The 18,799-nt window shown below is 41.8% G+C and overlaps 1 protein-coding gene across 5 annotated transcripts in view; it reads right to left on the minus strand.

Annotated features, from left to right (window-relative positions):
* Positions 1-18,799, minus strand: part of SRGAP2 (SLIT-ROBO Rho GTPase activating protein 2) — a 107,444-nt gene that overhangs the window by 57,669 nt on the left and 30,976 nt on the right. For 3 of the 5 annotated variants that reach the window (XR_012838930.1, XM_075776060.1, XM_075776059.1), the window contains exons 3-4: positions 12,128-12,320; positions 2,446-2,608 (exon numbers count right to left, since the gene is read on the minus strand). Coding sequence is in view for 3 of the 5 variants with exons in the window: in XM_075776060.1 (XP_075632175.1) it covers positions 2,446-2,608; positions 12,128-12,320 (356 nt within the window). In the remaining 2 variants the exon portion in view is untranslated. Of the gene's footprint in view, positions 1-2,445; positions 2,609-12,127; positions 12,321-12,488; positions 12,576-18,799 lie in introns of those variants that run through there. The other 2 variants (XM_075776061.1, XM_075776062.1) reach the window with 2 other exon arrangements.

The following is an 18,799-nucleotide window of genomic DNA, read 5'->3' on the forward strand; positions in this document are numbered from 1 at the left end:
ATACCTGCTGATCAGAACAGCATCCTGGCTTTGCCAGCAACTTGCTGAGCAACTCTGGATAAGTGACTTCATCCACTTGTCCCTGTTTTTTCACCCAGGAAAAGGTTCCATTTGGCTGCTTGCAGTCCAGAGGTATTCTGGAGATTGTTTGTACTCCTCTTAGGATACACTGAGTGCTACAAGCATGCTAAATACAGATTTTACAAATAGATAGCAATTTTTAAATCCATGAAATATAAAGCTGACTTGCAATGTTTTCTAGCCTACAGTAGCTTTTGTACCAATTCATGCTGCTTCTCACAGCTCAGGAAGGTAAGAGATTCTAGTGAAAATGCACAAGTAGCAGCAGATCCAAGTTCAGCCAAATTTCTCTATTTATCAGCTGCTACCTTATTCAACTATGTGACTCTCCAGATAAGACAGGATGCAATTTTTGTTTTTAACCACCCAGCACAAGTGGAATACTAATCTAATACCTGTTTTGGCCTTCAGCCAATTTCATATGCCTGGCAAACAGTCAGACAACAAGTAGTTGGAATTTAGTAACAAGTGCCTTTTTGTTTGCACAAATTATATGGAGTTTGTATTCGGTCTGTGAGAAAGAAACCAGAGGGGTTTTTTTTTTGTTGTTAGTTGGTTATTTGTTTGGTTTTTTGTTAGAGTCCTGCTGGCCAAAATAAAACAAAAGCAGGTGAGACCATGCTTATACAAGGGGCTGAAAATTAAGATGCCAGTTCCCAGCCAAACTGGGATGATATCAATTTCCATGTACTTCCTCTCCCAGGCATTTTCTCAGCCACCTTGCTCAAGCACAGCCCTTGTTGAAATTCAGTGGGGAGATTACTTATCCTTTGGAAGGATTAGAGGAATTGAAGAGTAACTCCCGTTCAATAATCCCATGTAAGTATCTAATCAACCATAATGTAATTACCAGAAAGTTTTAAAAGGTCAGAAAGGTCTCAGTGTGACGTTACTTGAAAAAGAGATGGTTGCTCATCTGCTTGGGCAATGTCTCAAAAAAAGAAGAGAAACAGAATGTAACACTTGAATATATTTTTCACGCTCCATTGCTATCTATTAAAAACTCAAGAAATATGCAGGGGACAAGGAAGACAACCGCACGCTTGCACGTATTTTCATTCTCCCATAGAGTTCAGCTGCCAATACATACAAATACCCGCTGTAAAATAGCAAACGCATCCTGCTCTCCAGGTAACATATAAGACGCTGCTCCTTCCAATGCATCTGAACATGAAATATCACACACAATACTGAGCATCGTTCGTTTTCTAGCAGTCTAAACGGACTGTATTCTATAGAATCTTCATATATTGCTTTATCAGTTAAAGCACTATAGAGATGTTAAAAAATATCTGCACACTGTTTCCTCAAGACATTTCAAAAGACTGTCAACAAGGCCTCCAATTACTGCCAAGACTACACCTAAACAGATTTTAAAGTCACACACTACTCACATGACTTTTTTAATATAACAACTGACACCACTGAAGGCAAAAGAAAAGACAGACATGAAAGTATGCTAGGAGGTTTTTTTAGGAAGAGTGTTCCTCTTCCATTTCTCTGAGTCCACGTGATTTAGGATGAGTCTCCATGAAAGTATTCTTTAGAAAGCTTGAGTTCTTTTGCAACTGCTTCTCTATGCCTTGCAATAGCAGAAATAACTCTCCAAGATCATGACACATTGAAAGTGATTTCTCTCCCCCCTTGCAAAGTTAGAACTACAATGTTTTTAGCATGTTAAGTAGCAGATGTTACAGCCATTGACAAATCTCTGAAGAGACTAGGCATTACCATTTAATAGGGGTTTCAAAGCTTCCATATCATGTTTCTTCAACTGGAAGGACAGATTCTTAACAGAAAAAGTACCCGCCCACACTGTCCCACCTTTTTTTCCAGGTGGAAATCGAGGGGAGAGAAAGGGGACAAGGCTAACAAAAGAGACCTCAGTTGCATTTTCTCCTTTTTCCAGAGAAGGACAATACATCCTTTTATTATCTGGCATAGTAGGAATTCTCCATAATTTTTCTTTTAACAGTAGTTTCTCCTCTGCAGTGGGTATAAATTTGTCTCCGAAGAGCTGTTCTTGGTTATATTCAGAGTTGAAGATCTGGAAGGTTTCTGCTTATTTAATAAAAGTTTCAAAAATGCATACAAAACTGCAAGCAGGTGAAGAGGGAAAAAAAACCTCAGCCCAAATTTAGACCAATAAGCCTCAAATCATCACTTTCAGGAAAATCCTAAAATACTAGAACAAGAAAATAACTAAAGAAATCAGAGGTAAAGTCAAGCAGAGTTATCAAGAGAAAAAAAAAAAACCAATAAGCATTAGGCACAGTCAACAATAAATCAATGGACCAGAAGAAATAGCTAAAACTTTGTATTTCAGAAGGGCCAAAAGAAACATGCGTTGTAGCACTCAGTTACCTTCTTGAACAGGCGCCCCGAATCTTCGCTGACCTGGACAAAGCGCGGGATGATGTTGTTGAGATAGATGTCACTTAGGGTGGTGTGATCCCTGCTCTCCCGCTTCACTTGATTTAGCAGGAGATTCCAGCAATTGACTGGCGATAGCACATTCTGATCCTTCCTATAGAGGACACAAAATAGAAACAAGAATTGGATAGGACTGTCTGAAGTGGAAAAAAATTATTCTGTTAAAAATGCTCTGTATCTATAAATGCTAGAAACCCAGTTATGGGACATATGGTTCTGCTGAGGGAGAGGAGAGCAGAGCAAAGCTCTAAAACGTCTATTGCACATACAGCAAATATGCCCTCGATTACACGACTCCATTCACACGGCCATGGGCTTTTGTCCCCCAACAAAAAGATCTGGCAAGTGCAAGCTACAGTATGCCAAATGTAGGCTCTGATTTTTTCTGTGGAATCCAAGAATTTGTGCATAAATTGCAGTGCTTGAGGGAGAGCGATGGCTCCAGTCCCTGACAATAGGTTTCACAGTGCTGTCTCAGACATTTGCAACTTAACCACAATAAAAAGATTTCAAACATTCAGTTAGCTAAATAGCATCTGCATAGGAAACAAAATGTTATGTCTCATGTACAAAAGCAATTATGTGCAAGCATCTATATCTGTCCTGAGCAAAAAAGAAAGCAACATTCATACAAGCAGCTTTATTTTCTCATCTTTGAACTTCCTCCACCTTATTATGGCTGATTCTCTCTGCACTCTGCAAATAAGCAATACAAAGGGCAAAAGGGGAGATGAGAGGAACCTCAGTTTATTTGGATCAACATTTCATCTACTGAAAGGAGTAATTTCTTAAGGCACCATTTCATACTAGATGAAAGCAAGGACGTTAGCAGTGATTTTGCATGGTCCTCCAGCAGCCCCGCAGCAGTGTTTGGAACTGGCAGATCTAGGTGTAGTCTTAACTACATCATTTACTTCCCTCTAGATCTGTTTATCATTTGTTTACAGTACAATAATATTTATTTAGAAAAAAGTCAGTCAGATCTCTGGTGGAAAGCCAAAGCTCCTCTTGATTATTCTACGCGACTGTCAGATTTCTTTCCTCCTAAAAGAAATGCAGTTTAATTTCCATTGAAAAAGGGAAAACTCTGCACTTGAAAGGACAGTAATCTCTGCTGCAAGCAATGTCTGACATTGTGAAAATGTGAAAATTAAGCCATGGCAGATTTTCATTACCCTTCTCATGATATCAACGGTTGGATTTGTAGTTCAGTATGGATAATTTTAGATAGAGAAGAATAGTTTCAGAACAGTTGATCTTGATGCTTTGTTTCTTTTCCTTAAAAAACCTGAAATGCTCAGGAAATGACTACAGCTTGTGATCTGGACTGCTCCAAGGTTCAGAGCACGCGTGTGTGTATAGTGGGAGGGGGTATAAAAAGGATTCTGGGCTTTTAGTTCTCCTGGTGTTTTGAATTAAAAAAATAGAAAATAAAATGTGAGAAGGCATAGATTTTATTTAGACACAATATTTGCCTTCATACTCTAGTGTCCTGTATTGCAGATACTGCTGACGTGCAAAACCAGATGGAATGATCAAAATGCAGAACTGCACAAGGTTGAAACTGCCAGATGTTAAGCTATATAAATCAAATAGTTGCCCCTAGATCTCCTGCAATCAGCGTTTGCAGCATACTGTTTGTTTTGTTAATATGCCAGAGAGCTAATTAGTAAGTGTGAGACTCGAATAATAGAATTGTGAATCTACAGGCACTGACCAGGCTGCAGCCAGCCCTGGAAAGACACACATGCAGATAAGGAGCCGGGGACTCCCGCTGAAACAGAGATAAAAGCTGCCACCACAAGAAACGACAATATACGCATTAAGAGTTAGGGTTTGTTTTGCTTGGGGTTTTTTTGGTTGGGTTTTTTTTTTTTTTTTTTAATTTAAGTGAGACAAGAAACTATGCCCATGTTTCTTCCAATAAAAAGAAGGCAGGAGGAGAAAAGGAATTACCAGGAAGAGCTACTACAAGGAGCAGCACTGGGTTGGAGGTTTACACATCATCTCTACCTCATCTCAACTAAATAACATAGTATTGTGGATGGTTGTAAAGAGAAGTTGATGAAGGACACTATTAAGAGAAGTTAAAAGTTGGTTGGTTTGCTCCTTTACACCAATGATATGAAAGCACTTAGTATTTGCCCTCTAAAGCTGGAAGAGCTACAGCAAGTGAAAATTAATCAACTACCATAAAAACTGTAGGAATGAAACTTAGGAACAAGAAAACTCAGACTCTCCACTAGCTGACCTTGTTCTAGTTGTTCAAATTCCTGCCTCAAAACCCTTAAGAGTCTGTTACTGCTTCATCACTTTGCTGCCTTACTCTTGTCCTAAGACCAGTGTGGCCCCAGATCTCCTCTGAGCAGCCAGAAGTCATCCAGCGGCGTGCAGCCTGCTACCTGCCCTTCTGCGGCTTTGTACCATTCATCTGCACAAACTGCCAACCCAAAACCACTCAGCTGTTTCGATCCTTAATATCTCACATTGCATTTTCCATCTTGTTATGAATTTTTGCTGTCACCCCACTAAGAGCACCCGGCTGTTCAGCAATGCTCCCACTCAGGTATCGGTCCAACCCACCTTGAGCAGCTTGGAAGAGCTGTGGGCAGCATGGACCAAAGGTTGTGACTATGGACAAGAATACACACAAGGGACCACAGCGCAGCACAGTATGAGTGCCTGGCTTTCCAAAGAAAACTGAAGCACCAAATGGGAACCAGGAGAGATGCAATAGTTAACTGGACAATTCCCAGCTGTCCAGGCTGCCCTACCACAACACCCGAAGCTATTCTAAGGCAGCACATAGCACGAATACCAAGAGCCCATGAAAAGCATGGCGAGTAAAATTGCTGGTGTCTAATGGCGCCAGATGGGTTGTTGACACACTCCGTGTGGTTAGACATGAAAGACCATCCTGCAGGAAAAAATAATCACAACCCCACATGCTTCCAATCCACGACCAGGATTGTCACCTTCGGGTCTGCACAGTGCGTGCCGCACCCTGAGCTCGACCTCATGCAACCACAGCTCTGCATGCTTCAAGATTTTTCATTGAAAATCCTTTAATTTCTTGGTGTCTGCTGGTTTCACTAACCCCTTCAGTACCTTGTTAAAATAGTCCGTTTTGCTTTTGCACAGGTTCAATGTTTTCACAGCAAGGTTTTTACCGGAAGCGAGACAAAAAAAACTCTCCTTCAGTATTTGTAAGTGACAATTTTCCTAGCACAAAAAGCAGATAAAGGCAGTCCTTAAGACAGAAGAGAAACAGAAAATGAAAGAGGCAGTTGCTTGCTTCAAACCTTCCAAGTAGCCTTTAAAATTACACAGACATTAACTGGTAAAGCACCTCTAAAAACGCAGCATTTTCTGGGGTGGAACACAGCAACAGTTTTCACAACACAGAGCAGAAGTTATACAACTGTTTACAACAGACCCTTTTCTATCATAACCACAAGCAGATGGCAGAGAAGCAAATTGCGATTTTCATTAACCATTTCAATTCTCAAAGGAGCTGGCAAATATACTCTGCTTCCAGTTTCATGTCACCACAGAGAAGGGATGAAAAAGGGAAGAAAAAATATGCAATAGGGACTGCTGGGTATAATCGAGAATGAGCTCGATTTCCGCAGATTCTGCAGAATGACTATTCGCCCTTAAGTAGTAAAATTGATGAGATCAACCCAAAACTTTAGGACCTGGATATGAACTTTCCCAGAGTGCTGGTGATTTCACATCCACAACAACTATTTGACTCAAACTTCCCCTGCAAGAAGAGGAGGAGGAGGAGGAAGATGCCAAGATCCAGGTTTATTTCAAGCTCTATTTATACTCATTTCAAGATCGTGTGATGATAGTGAACCTGGAGAGTTTATTTAGGTTAGCCTAAATTACACCAGATCACAGCAATCGGGGGTGTTTGGGAGCAGGAAGAGGAAGTTGTGCACAGATTTTTAAGGAACCACAAAGTATGAAGCTCTGTGGTTTCTCGGGTGTTATCTTGATCGGGTCCTGTGCAACTTCTACTTCAAAGGTTTCAGTCAGTCTCAAAAGATCAGAAGGGAAGATTTGAGTCCCAAGTATCTGAAATGTCTTAATTAAATTACTCATTCATACAAGGAACTCACCAACAATCCAAGGTTTATCTGCTTTAAGGCAAGCAGGAGAGAGCGACAAAGGCGACATTTAGTTGGGCATTGCAAGGTAACACCATTCAGAGCAACGGCAGAAAAATTATCTTAAATAACAACCTCCTCCCCCTATACTAGATTTAAAAAAAAAAACCCCAAACAAAAAAAACCCCAAACAAAAGCCACACCCACAAACCAGGAATAGGAATATTGGGTTTCCATAGGGAGTGCAAGATGAAGGAGTCAGATAAGCATGAAAATATTACTAACTAGGAAGAGGTAAACATTTCGATTAACACAGGCACGTCACAACATCCGTGTGACCAGAAAGTTACTCCGACCGTCCTTCCTTGGTCTGAGGGGTTTTAAAGCAAATCTCCTGGTGGTACGTACAAAAAACTGCAGTTTCCTGTTCCACCTCCCTGCCCCCCCCAAAATATTTGGGATCTGTTTCCTAGAGGTGTGCAACAGCCATTTTCAGACCTGGTACCTCCTGAAATAGAAATCAGGATCCTGGAAATGGAGAAACTCATTTATTTCCCACCGCAGAGTAAGCCGTACGCACCGTCCCTCCTGTCTCAACAGTGACCCGTGGGCTCAGGTCTGAGCTCTACAGGGTGCACACTCCGCAGTACTGACCTGACAGCCAGCTCACCTGAACTACCTGCTGAAATCAGATGTGAGGTGAAGGGAGAGATGAAAAGAAAGTTATTTTCAGATCTGTGCAATTGTCAAGTCCACCCTGCAAACCATCAGAGCTAGCGACAGATCAAGTGTTAGTTACAGCTGAAAAATGTGGAGATGGAGTTGTTTCTCTACACATTTTTTCAGACCTGGCTGAATTTTGTCCCCTGCAGAGTACTCTTACAGAGTAGCTATAGTCATACGAACCAATGCAGAGCAACACCGAGATCGCTGATATGATAAAAAACACCACCCTGGGGTTTTACATAAATTTTCGCTGGTGATGTATCCCTAGCTCTCTGGGTTCAATGAGGGCACTGAATAAATGAATGCTTCATGCTTAGAAAAGTATTCCAAATGTTATTTGAAAGACTCAGAATAAGTGTTCCGGACTCTGCTCCATCAAAAAGAATCACAGGTGAAAATAGCCTATGACAACATTTATCAATTAAATATTAATAATGATGATGTAACTGAAGTCCACCTGACCCAAATTCTTTTGGCAATACCTCTCTCACAGCCTGTACCGTCTCTCCTTTAAAGAAATCATTTCACTTTTAAGAAAACTAAAGTTGAACTTCTTTGCAAGTTGCTCATTCAAATCAACGTTTGATTCCCTCTTAAAGTCCTCCTGACACAGCTCAGCGTTAACTGCAAATTTTGAGAATTACAAGCATGGACATACACGCTGCTCCCTGCCCTTCTCTTCCAAAAGATTCCAGTTATGAACATCTGTTGTTTACAAGTGCTGAGCCTGAAGGTTGCCAGACTTACTCTGCATCTTCTACTTCAAGGCAAAGGCTGCCAGAAAGCCATCTGATTTTCATGCTGGGATATCCTGGACATTCAGCTCTCCAGCTGACAATTGCTACTCAGTATCCTACTTCCAAAGATTATTCTGATTTAATACATGGCCTTAAAATAGCATTGTCTTTTCCTTTTTTCTTTTCCTTTTTTTTTTTTTCTCCTCTTTTCCCAATTTTTCCCTTGAAAGGAATCACTCAAGGTTTGCCACGGTTTTTATATTGTTAACTGATTATTTGAATAGGGAAATGCCTTTAGGAAAAAAAAATCACATGAAATAGGAGAACTGAAGTCTGGAGTTAAAGGTCTCAGGGTTTCACTGCAGTGGGAGAGAGCCTTCCTCCAAGGATGGAAGACCCCGAGACCCAACAGGCAAGACAGACAGCTGCCGAGATGGATGCTTCAATTTAACTGCTACACAAGAGATCTTTAGTTAGGCAGACCTTTAAGGAGCGATGACTATACCAAACTTGTGACCAACAAGCTCTTCTAACAACCGGCGTTGTAAGAATTGGGCTGTGAAATGCATTTTTTTCCCCTAGTCCTTACATCTTGTGCAAGGATATTTACCAACGGGTGCTGAAGAAATACATACATTTTATATGACTAGTCTCTTTAATAGTCTGTTCTAATTGAAAAACCATTTAAAAAAAATAGGCAAAGTGAGGTCTAACAGCCATGGTAGAGTACTTAAAAGCAAGTAAAACCTGGGATATATCCAACTGTCATCAACTCATATGTCACCTTGGCTAAACCAATCTGTTCCCCTTCTTCAGAGATACAAAATGAGAATAACATACACCTACCTCTGTGAATCATTTTAAGATGCTCCAGTGAAGCTAGCTTCAAACTGTGCAACGTGGAAGCACCCCTCAAGTCCATCACTGGCTACATACACCGTTTGCTTGTCAAGACCCAACCACCTACATTTCCAAACCCGCATGGAAAAATGTAGCCACCTGATCAGCCTACTCTGTCCTGCAGCCACATCTAAGAAAAATAAACCCCATAGGAACCCAACACAAGCCTGCACCTCACATTGCTCTTTCCTTTAAGCGTGTGCTTTTACCAGCCTGGAGATGGATGGTGGAGGAAGCCACACAATCCAATTTCACGGGTCAGACTGAAGCCTTCTGCCCTTGACAGCATTCCCTTAAATGAACACATTTGGAGCAAGTTGGCAATTACATAATAGCTATTGAGTATGAAAGCACATGCAAATTACAGGGTTACTGCCTGACAGATTTCCTCCTTGACAGTGTGTTGTGAGATCTAAAAACGGCAAGTGACATGGTAAGCAGTCACTGAATGATATGGTACCTTCCGACATAATTATCATCTTATCGAAAGAACATGCTATTACTGTATATTTATAGGGTCACAGCCAGGCAATTACAGAGTAGCCACCCGCCTGTGCACATCTCAAAGTCATGTAATACCAGGCTCCTTAGGAGGAGAGATCTGATGGTTGGCTTTGATCAAGTGGTCTTCTGGGGGCTTCCAAATGAGATTACAGCTTCAGCGTCTACAGAAAAGATACCAGCCAAGTTACTCTTCACTACTCAGAGAGAGCAGTGTTGGGGATAAGTAATTATAACTGGAATTGCTTCCTTACTGATCCCTGTGGTATTCTGACATATTTCTGAACATTACAGCCAGCAGACAGAAATTACCAAAGCAGCAATAGCTGGAGCTACCCAGGACACGCAGCTTTACAACCCTGGGCACTGCTGTGACAAATACTGCCCACAGACCCAGCAGCCTCATAGTTAGGAGTTATTTCCTCCTCCCTCCCCCACCCCATTCCAGCTCTTGACCAAATTAACAGCGTGAACATTTGGGACTCGAACCTTGCAGGGGTAACATATTCCAAGAGAAGGTGCTTTTCTGCCTGGAGCTATCTGCTGCTAATGTAAGTGAAATCAGGGGCCTGAGCAGTGTTAGACCTCTCTCTGCAAAGCAAACTGAAAGGGATGCTCAGTAACAGGTTTCAGAGTATTTCGGGCAATGACCTCGATTTGACCAGAAAAGCACGGACATTTAATTCAGAAATTCAAGTAAAAGTTTCACGTGCTGATAAAAATCACCTGTTCAATTCAGGCTACACTCAATACCTAGAATATTTGAGGTAAATTTTGTCCAGGTACAACTTTATAAAGCCTATCTAAAGTACAGACAGCTCAAAAACCAGGGGCAGGGGTCAGTGAGGAAAATGCATTAATACAGAATAAAAAACTAAAGACACTCAGTCAGCTATTTAATTCCCATGAAGCATGACACCATGTAGAACTCTGTTCAACCATGGTAGAAACTTCCACATGAAAAATTCACTCTAAATCTCAAAATAGGAAGTAAGCTATACACAATTTTCCCAACACTGAAAGCTGAATACAAAAGCATTTCTGATGGGATATTTCATATCATGCAATATAAAGGAAATCACCTCAATTTTCACCAGAAAAAACAACAAAATAAACTGAAAAAGACCCATGATAATGCAGAGGAAAATTATAGTTCATGACATCATTTCTTTAGTGCTATCTTAAAGGCATGTGCAGCTTATAGTTACAAGAACACTTTCACTGTAAAGAAAGAAAAAAATACTGAAGACAATTACAGCTCTACAGAGAGAATAACTCTTCTGCAACCTGTCAAATAGCTGCTGGGAAAGCAGGACTCCCAAGCACAATGTAGCACAATGAGAACTAAAGTAAATGACATCAAAGCTGTACAGAAAGGAAACTAAAATGGTGCCTATTAACGGCTTTCACAAAAAGAGCTTCTAGTGGAAAGGGAAAGACGATATATCCCCATATCCCTCCAAAAACAGCAACAACAACAAACCCAAAACCACAGATAATGGCCCGACCCAAACAATGCTCGAAGTGACGTGGCATGTTGGGCGGAGGCAGACCCAGATGGATCCTCTCAGCCCGATCTGTCCAAAGCAAAGTGATTCACATCCCAAGGCTGCTGTTGCTCCGTGTTTTCCCCAGCTGCTACCCTGACAACAAAACCTGACAAGCTCGTGCACTGCCCAGATGTCAGCTACAGGAGACCCATGGCCGTGGCTTTGTGCTGGCCACCTACTCACTGGGCTGTGGTCAGCCTGCACCAGCCCCTTCTGCACCCACAGGTCCTCTCCCGCATCCCCCTCCCCGGGGAAAGCACTCGTGTCCCTTCCTCCAGGCACGCGTCAGTAGTAAATCAGGAGGCTCTGAATCCACAAAGCCACATTCGATACGCGTTAGTCATCTCGACTCCAACAGCTAAGCGAGGAACAACCAAAGCAGTATGGTCAGATCTACCTACAAATAATGTTTCAAGCAGGTGAGACAATTGATTGACAATAAGGACAGCTTTAAATTTTAATGAGCCTCATCAGCTTATGGATTGCCCCCCCCCCCCCCCCCCCCAAATGGTGCAGCTCTATTTGGAAGTACTATTGGCCTTATTGCTTTACTGTTTTGAAGTGATAGTAGCAGAGATACACCACTCATAAATCCTACACAGAGTATGCACAGGATAATGAAAACAGAGAGCTACAATGGCAAATCACAGCATATAACAGATTAGAAACAGTTACTCTTTAAAAACCAACCAAACAAAAAAACCCCAAGCAAACAAAACAGACCAAAGCCGCTGATATTGAAGGAAATCCTGGCTTTGTATTTCCAGCTTTGGACACAAATCTGGTGTACAGCTTTGCCCACCTTCCCAAGAAAATTACTCTTTTTAGATGTGCCAATTTATACTATTCCATTCCCTATAGATGACACATGACCTGCCAGGAATTACTGACATGAAGCTAGCAACCAGGCTACGTAGAAACATGAAATGGGTTCTGTGCTTAACACAAACTCGGGAAACATTCTGACATGCACAAAGTGCTGGTACCTGCATTCATTATATCTGCTCTTTTTTTTTGCATTCCTATCCTTGTGACCACATCTATAGGGAAAAAAAAGGATGAAAACAAAAGGCAAATACTCTACTTGAATTGCTGGTCTTTGGTGCTCCTAGTTTTAGCCAGGAATCTCTCAGCCAACTTCTCCAAATTCCTCGAGTAATCCATCTCAATCTCTGCCTTCTTGCGGAAGAAATCCTGCAAGTCCTGCAGTAACTGGACCCGGAGCTCACACTGTTGGTCAAGGCATTTCAGCTGCTCTACCAATTGGGCACGGATCTCTGTAACAAATAAAAGCACTAAAGATTAAACAAAATCCCATTAGAGAAAACACCATAAAAATTCTCCAGTAAAATATACTTAAAAATAGGTTTTCTCATTAGTAATATGTCAGCAAAGCTCCATTATGATTAGCTATAACTGCAGACAGAAAATTATTGCAATTGCACCTCGGATGCACCGGTCGCAGGAAAGCCATCCAGTGACCTGCAATCCGGTGCACAGACCGACAAGCAAAGCTTAACTGCTGAAGAGTGCATCAATTACAAGTGTCAAGTGCATTTCTGGCATCAAGAAGTAGTGGTCACTGCCTAAAAATGTACTGAATCTCAGTCTGGAAAAAAGGACTGAATGCTGCAATACCCCACGTCAGCTCAGAAAATCACTTCAGGGAATTCCTATCAAATTCCTTTGCAGACTACTCTTGATGCAGAAACAAGACATTGCACATACTGGGGCACTCCTCAAAGGCACCAATTTCGGATTATTCAGTTAGTTACTGAGTGTCCAGCTGTTGAGTTCTCATTATAAACCAAGCCATTGAAACAGATAAAGACACCCCTTCAGAGAGCCAACACGATAGCACTTCCCATGAGGGAATTATCTCCAGGAAGACTACTTTTCTTTTTAAAACATCTGCAAGTAACATAGCTATTTCTAAAGGACCCATAAAGCACACAGATGTAGGTCTTAATATTATTATTATGCATAATTATTACCAAAGATATCTATTTGTATTAACACAATATTTTACAAACAGTTTTCAAACATTTTACAAATACGAAAACTTCTCACATTAGCCCTTTAAGCCAGGGTGATGTTCTCTTTATCTTACCGATTCTGAATTTGAGGGACAGAATAGTGAAGTGACTTGCTCTCGGTCAAACAGGACAAGAAAACATAGCAGAAACCTGTCAGTCTCAGCCTAAAAATGCAGAAATACTCAGCGATGCAGCTAGAAGAAGTTATTTGGCTTTTCTACAGGCAATAAACTCAACATGACAACAGTAAAATATGCACTTTCATCTAAAGATCTTTGAGCACTCAAACTTCAGAGATGCCTGCTATTGCTTGGCTGTTATTGCTGTCCTTTCCAAAGGTTTTCACAGATGTGTTGTTCCAAGCCGAATTCAGAATCAGTAATAAAATAAGTAACATTCAGGTCTTCAGCATGCACAGCTTGCTTACGTCTACGCACTGCAACTGCAGGCACCCGCAGGTTCATCACAACAACTGAAGATGGGTAAGTACCATTTTATAAATACCATTTTTTAAATCAACTACTTCATTGCTAATTCCTGAGATACACAATGCCATGTGAACCTTTGAGCACTTTACTCCTGCCCTGCACTAGGAGTATCAGCTGCCTTGAATTGTGCTCACATCTGCAGGAACAAACAGTTTCAGGGCTCCAGGATCCACAATGAAGACAGCGTGTCTCTATTTTAGGGGCTCCAAACCCCAACACACGTATATACAAGTATGGCTCCTAGCTAGGCTTCCCCCCCCACCCCCCCCAAAAAAATAAAGAAAAAAGAAATCTGTAAAAACGTGGGGTTTTCATGCTTGAAGACGACCTTGGTTAGCAGTAATTTGGTAGGACCACTTCTCTGAGATTATAGTACTCAGGGGCTTCCGTAGCTTTCACTGCGAGGAGAAAATACAGGCAGCAAGGTCGTAACACAGAATGAAGCGGAGCAGTCAAAACTGTTACGCATGGGCAAAGCCGGTCAAGTTTATTTTTTTCTCAGGAGAAAATTTTAGAAAACAGAGTACTTCCGTCTGTTCATCAGGAAATACAACTACAAGCAAATACACAGGCCTGAGTTGTCCACAGACTTCTTGAATCAAAACCACTTCAGCACGGCCCATTTCCCCGGCCCCAGGCACGCTTCCCTCTCCAGCTGCAGCAGGGAGGGTGCGGGTTCACCCCGGGCAGGGCCCAGCACCTTCTGCTCCTCCTGGCAGGGCTGGCTGCAAGGGCGCTGCAGAAACAAACCCAGAGGAAGCTACAAGGAATCGCTAACCGTACAGCCCTCGCAAGGGCACAACCCTCGGTCCGCAGGGAAGGCGACACGGGGAGGCATGAGCAGCACTAGGTAAAACCTGCGTGTTGTGTCTCTTGCAAGTTTGTGAGATTTCTTTGTTGTTTGCTCAGTTTCAGGTAGCAAGAGTATTTCAGGATTAGCAGAGGCTGGGAAGGGCACGGGGAAAGAACCAATACTTAGGTACATTAGATCTGCTAGCACTCACTTAAAAATTTGCTGCTTGATGCTCCACACACGCTATATAGTACATCTCCATTCAGCTCAGTCCCCAATTACAAAACTGCTAATGGATTTGCAAAACTCTGTACGAGTGACAGGTTTAGTCCCATGCAATGCAAACAAGACAACCCCATTCTACCTGTGGCTTCGTCATTAAGACGATAATAGCACCAAAATGTGCAATAACATAGTGTTTCCTTGCTGCAATGAATCAGTCTGCTTAATCCTCAACCTAACACTCAGCTGCAGGTCTGACATTCAAGAAAAAACATCCTTCAAGGCAAGCAGTAGTGGAAAGCTCTTCCTCCCTTTGTGTCTTCTCATCCACCCTTTTCCTCAACAAAAGGGATGGTCCCAACATAGAAACAACTCTATGACCTCTACAGAAGTTATGGGGCAAAGACACAAATTTTAATAAGCTGTGGCTTAGTTCCTAGACCCATGAAAAGGTGTAACACAAAGAAAATACTGGCATTTTCTGCTAAGCAGATAAAGAGCACGACACACAAGTCAAATGCAGCAAGTATCTTCATTGAACATGATGTATTTGTGCATTTAGGGCTTGATCATCTGCAGAGTGTTATCTTTCAGAAAAAGTCAGCTACACTATTAGCATAAGCAAGCAGTAGGCATCATGTTTAAGAAGAGGATTTGGATAGGAACAGAAGATCCCAGATACAGCTCAGACAGGTACTGGTGTGGCTGCCTGCCCTACAACTTATGGATCTTTTATGAGGGCAACAACCTGGCAAACTCTGGGGTTCTCCATCAGTCACCTTCCCAACTGAGAAACTAGCTCCAGGAGAAAAAGCAGAAATCCACAGGACTACTTCCAAAAAACTAGGAGTTCTCAAAGACTAGAAGATCAGCAGAGCACATGTATTTCAGTATTAGAATTACAACGAAGCTCTTGGTTCTCAAGGTGGGATACTTGACACACAGCTCTCCTGCTAAAGAGCAGCAAGAACTAGCAACCTTTTCCTTTAGTAAGAAATGTGGTATCAGCACTTTTTCTTTATAAATAAACTCAAGTGTTTTTTGAGGGGAACAGTGACAGCTGATCGGACTGCCCGCAGGGGAACAATAAACTATTCAGCTCCAGCTTATCGAGTCTGCGGTGATGGGCTGGAGAAGGGCAACCTTGCTCATCTTTCAGAGACACACCACACAGCACTTTGCCACAAAATAAAATCAAGAATGCAGGAATTTCCTGAGGCTTACTGGGCCTTCTAGAGTATAAGTATCTGCTTGTTTACCCATTGCTTACACAAGCAAAAGGGTTTTTTTCATACTTACTCCAAGAACACACCACAGCAGAGTCACAGGCTGTGCATGCTATGACCTGTGGGTCACCATATCACATGGGACCTTTTTATGTCTGCAGTCACAACAACCGCTTTAATTTTGAATTCACTGCTTTTGCATCTTTTAATTTACACAGGTTATTAGGTTAACAGCCACTTTAAACACACACACACACAAAAAAGCCTTCCACCTCCTTGTCTTTTCTAAAACTTGCAGACCTTAGCGATCCCACCCACCGTGATCATTCAAGACAAGGAACAGCATCCTAAAGGCTGTGCTCCTGCTGCCAATGCTTCAAGTGCCTGCAGGTGAATAAGCACATTTAATTCAAGGTCAAGTAGTAGTAGAATTAGAATTAAACACCAGGTATTCTTATTCTCCCACTAAGCCTTGCCCTGTATTGCAGAATCCTTTCTATTGTATTTCAAGCTCACGTGGCTGACAACTACATAATTAAAACGTCCCTAGTAGCAACAGAAAAGTTTTCCATCCGTTTAAAAGGAGCCATTTATTCACTTCCATCACCAGATCATAAAGCCATCTAGGTCACAGAGGGACAGAGTATTGTATAATGCTAGACAGCTGCATAATTTTACTTTTACCCTTTTTGCAACTACCTTTTCAACACTCCCTGTAGCACTCAGTAGGCATGTCTAGTTATTAATTAATTCAAAGGGTAAGGAAGGATCTTCTACCTTCTGTGTTTTAGTTACATTTGTCATTCTCAACATTTACAGTCTTTTTTTCTTTTTTAAACTTTTAAGCATATAAAGTATTAATAGGCACAAATGATACTGCATTATCATGAGGGTCATTTTCCCTGAATAAAGTGCTGGCATTTAAGCGATGGTGCCTCTAATACTTCCAGGGAAAGGTCATCACCAGTAGTTTCCATCACAAGCAAGTTAAAGTGTACTGTGTCTCTTAAACTACCACCATACCTGATCATATCTTTCAAAATTCTGGATGATCTTCATGAATTGATTGCTCCTGCTTGAAAAAGCCTGCTAGTTTGAACTAGATGAGTGCCTAGGTGGCTAGTTACAAATCCGTGGTCCCAAAACACTCCTACCTTACAATCTTGGGGAGGATCCAGTAAACAAAATTAATAGTAGGTTATCTTTAATTTTAAAAAATGAGACTTTTTTTTAACACTCAAGCAGATTATAAGAACTGTGGTAGACCTCTATGGAACAGTGGGGGATTCTGAAACTACACCAAACAGGAAAGGTTTTCTACAAAGCTCCTGGCAAGAATTTGCGCTTTCATAAAACAACTACACCCAGAGCAGGCAGATACATACACTTTTGCCTGGAACTACACTTTGCTCTTCTACAGCATGCAATGTTCAGTTTCTGAAAAAGAATTTACCAAAAAATTTTTTTTTTTTTTTTTTTGCTTAAGCATCCTATAAACTGAAGTTGGAAGAACAGCAACAAATTTCTGTACCAACTAGTTCATTCTTTGGTAGGTCATGTACAGAGCTAGAAGGACAAACTCAGACCCAGGAGACCTCCTTGCCCAGTCATCTCACACACTCTGAGCAATGTTCCTGCTCCAAAGCAGGATCATCTCCCCAGGCAGGGTTTCGACTCTTCCCAGCAATAAGCTCTAACTGCTCTAACTGGATAGCAATACAGTGAATCACAGCCTGCACAGCAGAGAGTACCAGGAGAAGACACAAGCAGCCTGAGCTGCTTCTCAATATCTAGCTCATCTCCATGTATCTGCACTGTAGCTTTCTCAAGATGTTCCCACCCCTATCCCAAATGCCATGCTGTATAAAAAGATGACAAGCTTGGGAAAGGAGTGGGATGACAACAAAACAGAACCACCAACCCCCAGCTCCCACCCAGATTAAACAGCAATCCTCTCTCCCACACAAATCCGCTCCAACTGGCAGCGCTGAACTCCAAAACCCTCCACGCTCTCGCCTTGACTCAGTGGTCCCCCATGGCTGCCTTGTGAGGAGCGGTCCTCCTCCCACATTAATGCCGTATAAGCTCAATACAAGCAGGAGGCACATCAAAATCAAAAGCAAAACAGAATCAAACCATGAATGGGAAGGTGGCAGGCAGCAGATTCAAAACCTTCGCGTGTAGCTCGGTTACCCCTGACTTTCAGGGCCCCTGCCCAACACATAAGCAGCAATTACACAGAAGGATTGGAAGTCACCAAGCATTAAATTGTACACACAGCTCTAACACAATCTTATCTTTCAGGCTACTCAGCAGCACATGAAAGACAAAGCAGCCCAAAGTGAACAAAATCTCCACTTCATACAGAAGACTGGAGCAGTGAGTGGTTGTAGATCTCTTGTCTGTGATGAGTTTCTTCAGTCCTCATCTCCTGAAAGCTGCCACGCACTCAGGTGCTGAACACCCGAGTAAGACGGCGGCGGCACAGCATCCACCTGCCTCTCTTTGCCAACCCCGCGGAGGTTTAGGCTAAGATTACAGTTTAGATTGAAGTTAACACTCCGTTCAGTTTCAAAAAATTAAAAACAACCAACACTACAGCTTCAAGTAAAACTTAAAACCATTTAAATACGTAAATTTTAGAAAATTGTTTGGATTATGTGTTTTGACATATTCCCTGCACTTTACTAATTGCTCAGAACCGTTCACATTTCCCCTACTAACGTATATAAGAAAGGCTGTACTCCAAAAGTGAAAGACTTTGTAGTTTTGTGAAAACAGCCTCAATCCTTTTTTTTTTTGGTACAGAATTGCAAATAGGGCTGTGACAAACGACAGGCAGCAGCCCAACAACCCCAACTATAGCTGGGAGGTTTAATGACTTAGAAACGTCTTTATACAGTGAGAATTTCAGGGAACAAACAGCCTTGCTAGCTGAAAGCTGTTGATCACCACAGCCTTAAGAATCTCATTGGCAATCTGAAAACTAGG

This window comes from Balearica regulorum, chromosome 25 (assembly GCF_011004875.1).
Source record: "Balearica regulorum gibbericeps isolate bBalReg1 chromosome 25, bBalReg1.pri, whole genome shotgun sequence".
Lineage (NCBI taxonomy): Eukaryota > Metazoa > Chordata > Aves > Gruiformes > Gruidae > Balearica > Balearica regulorum.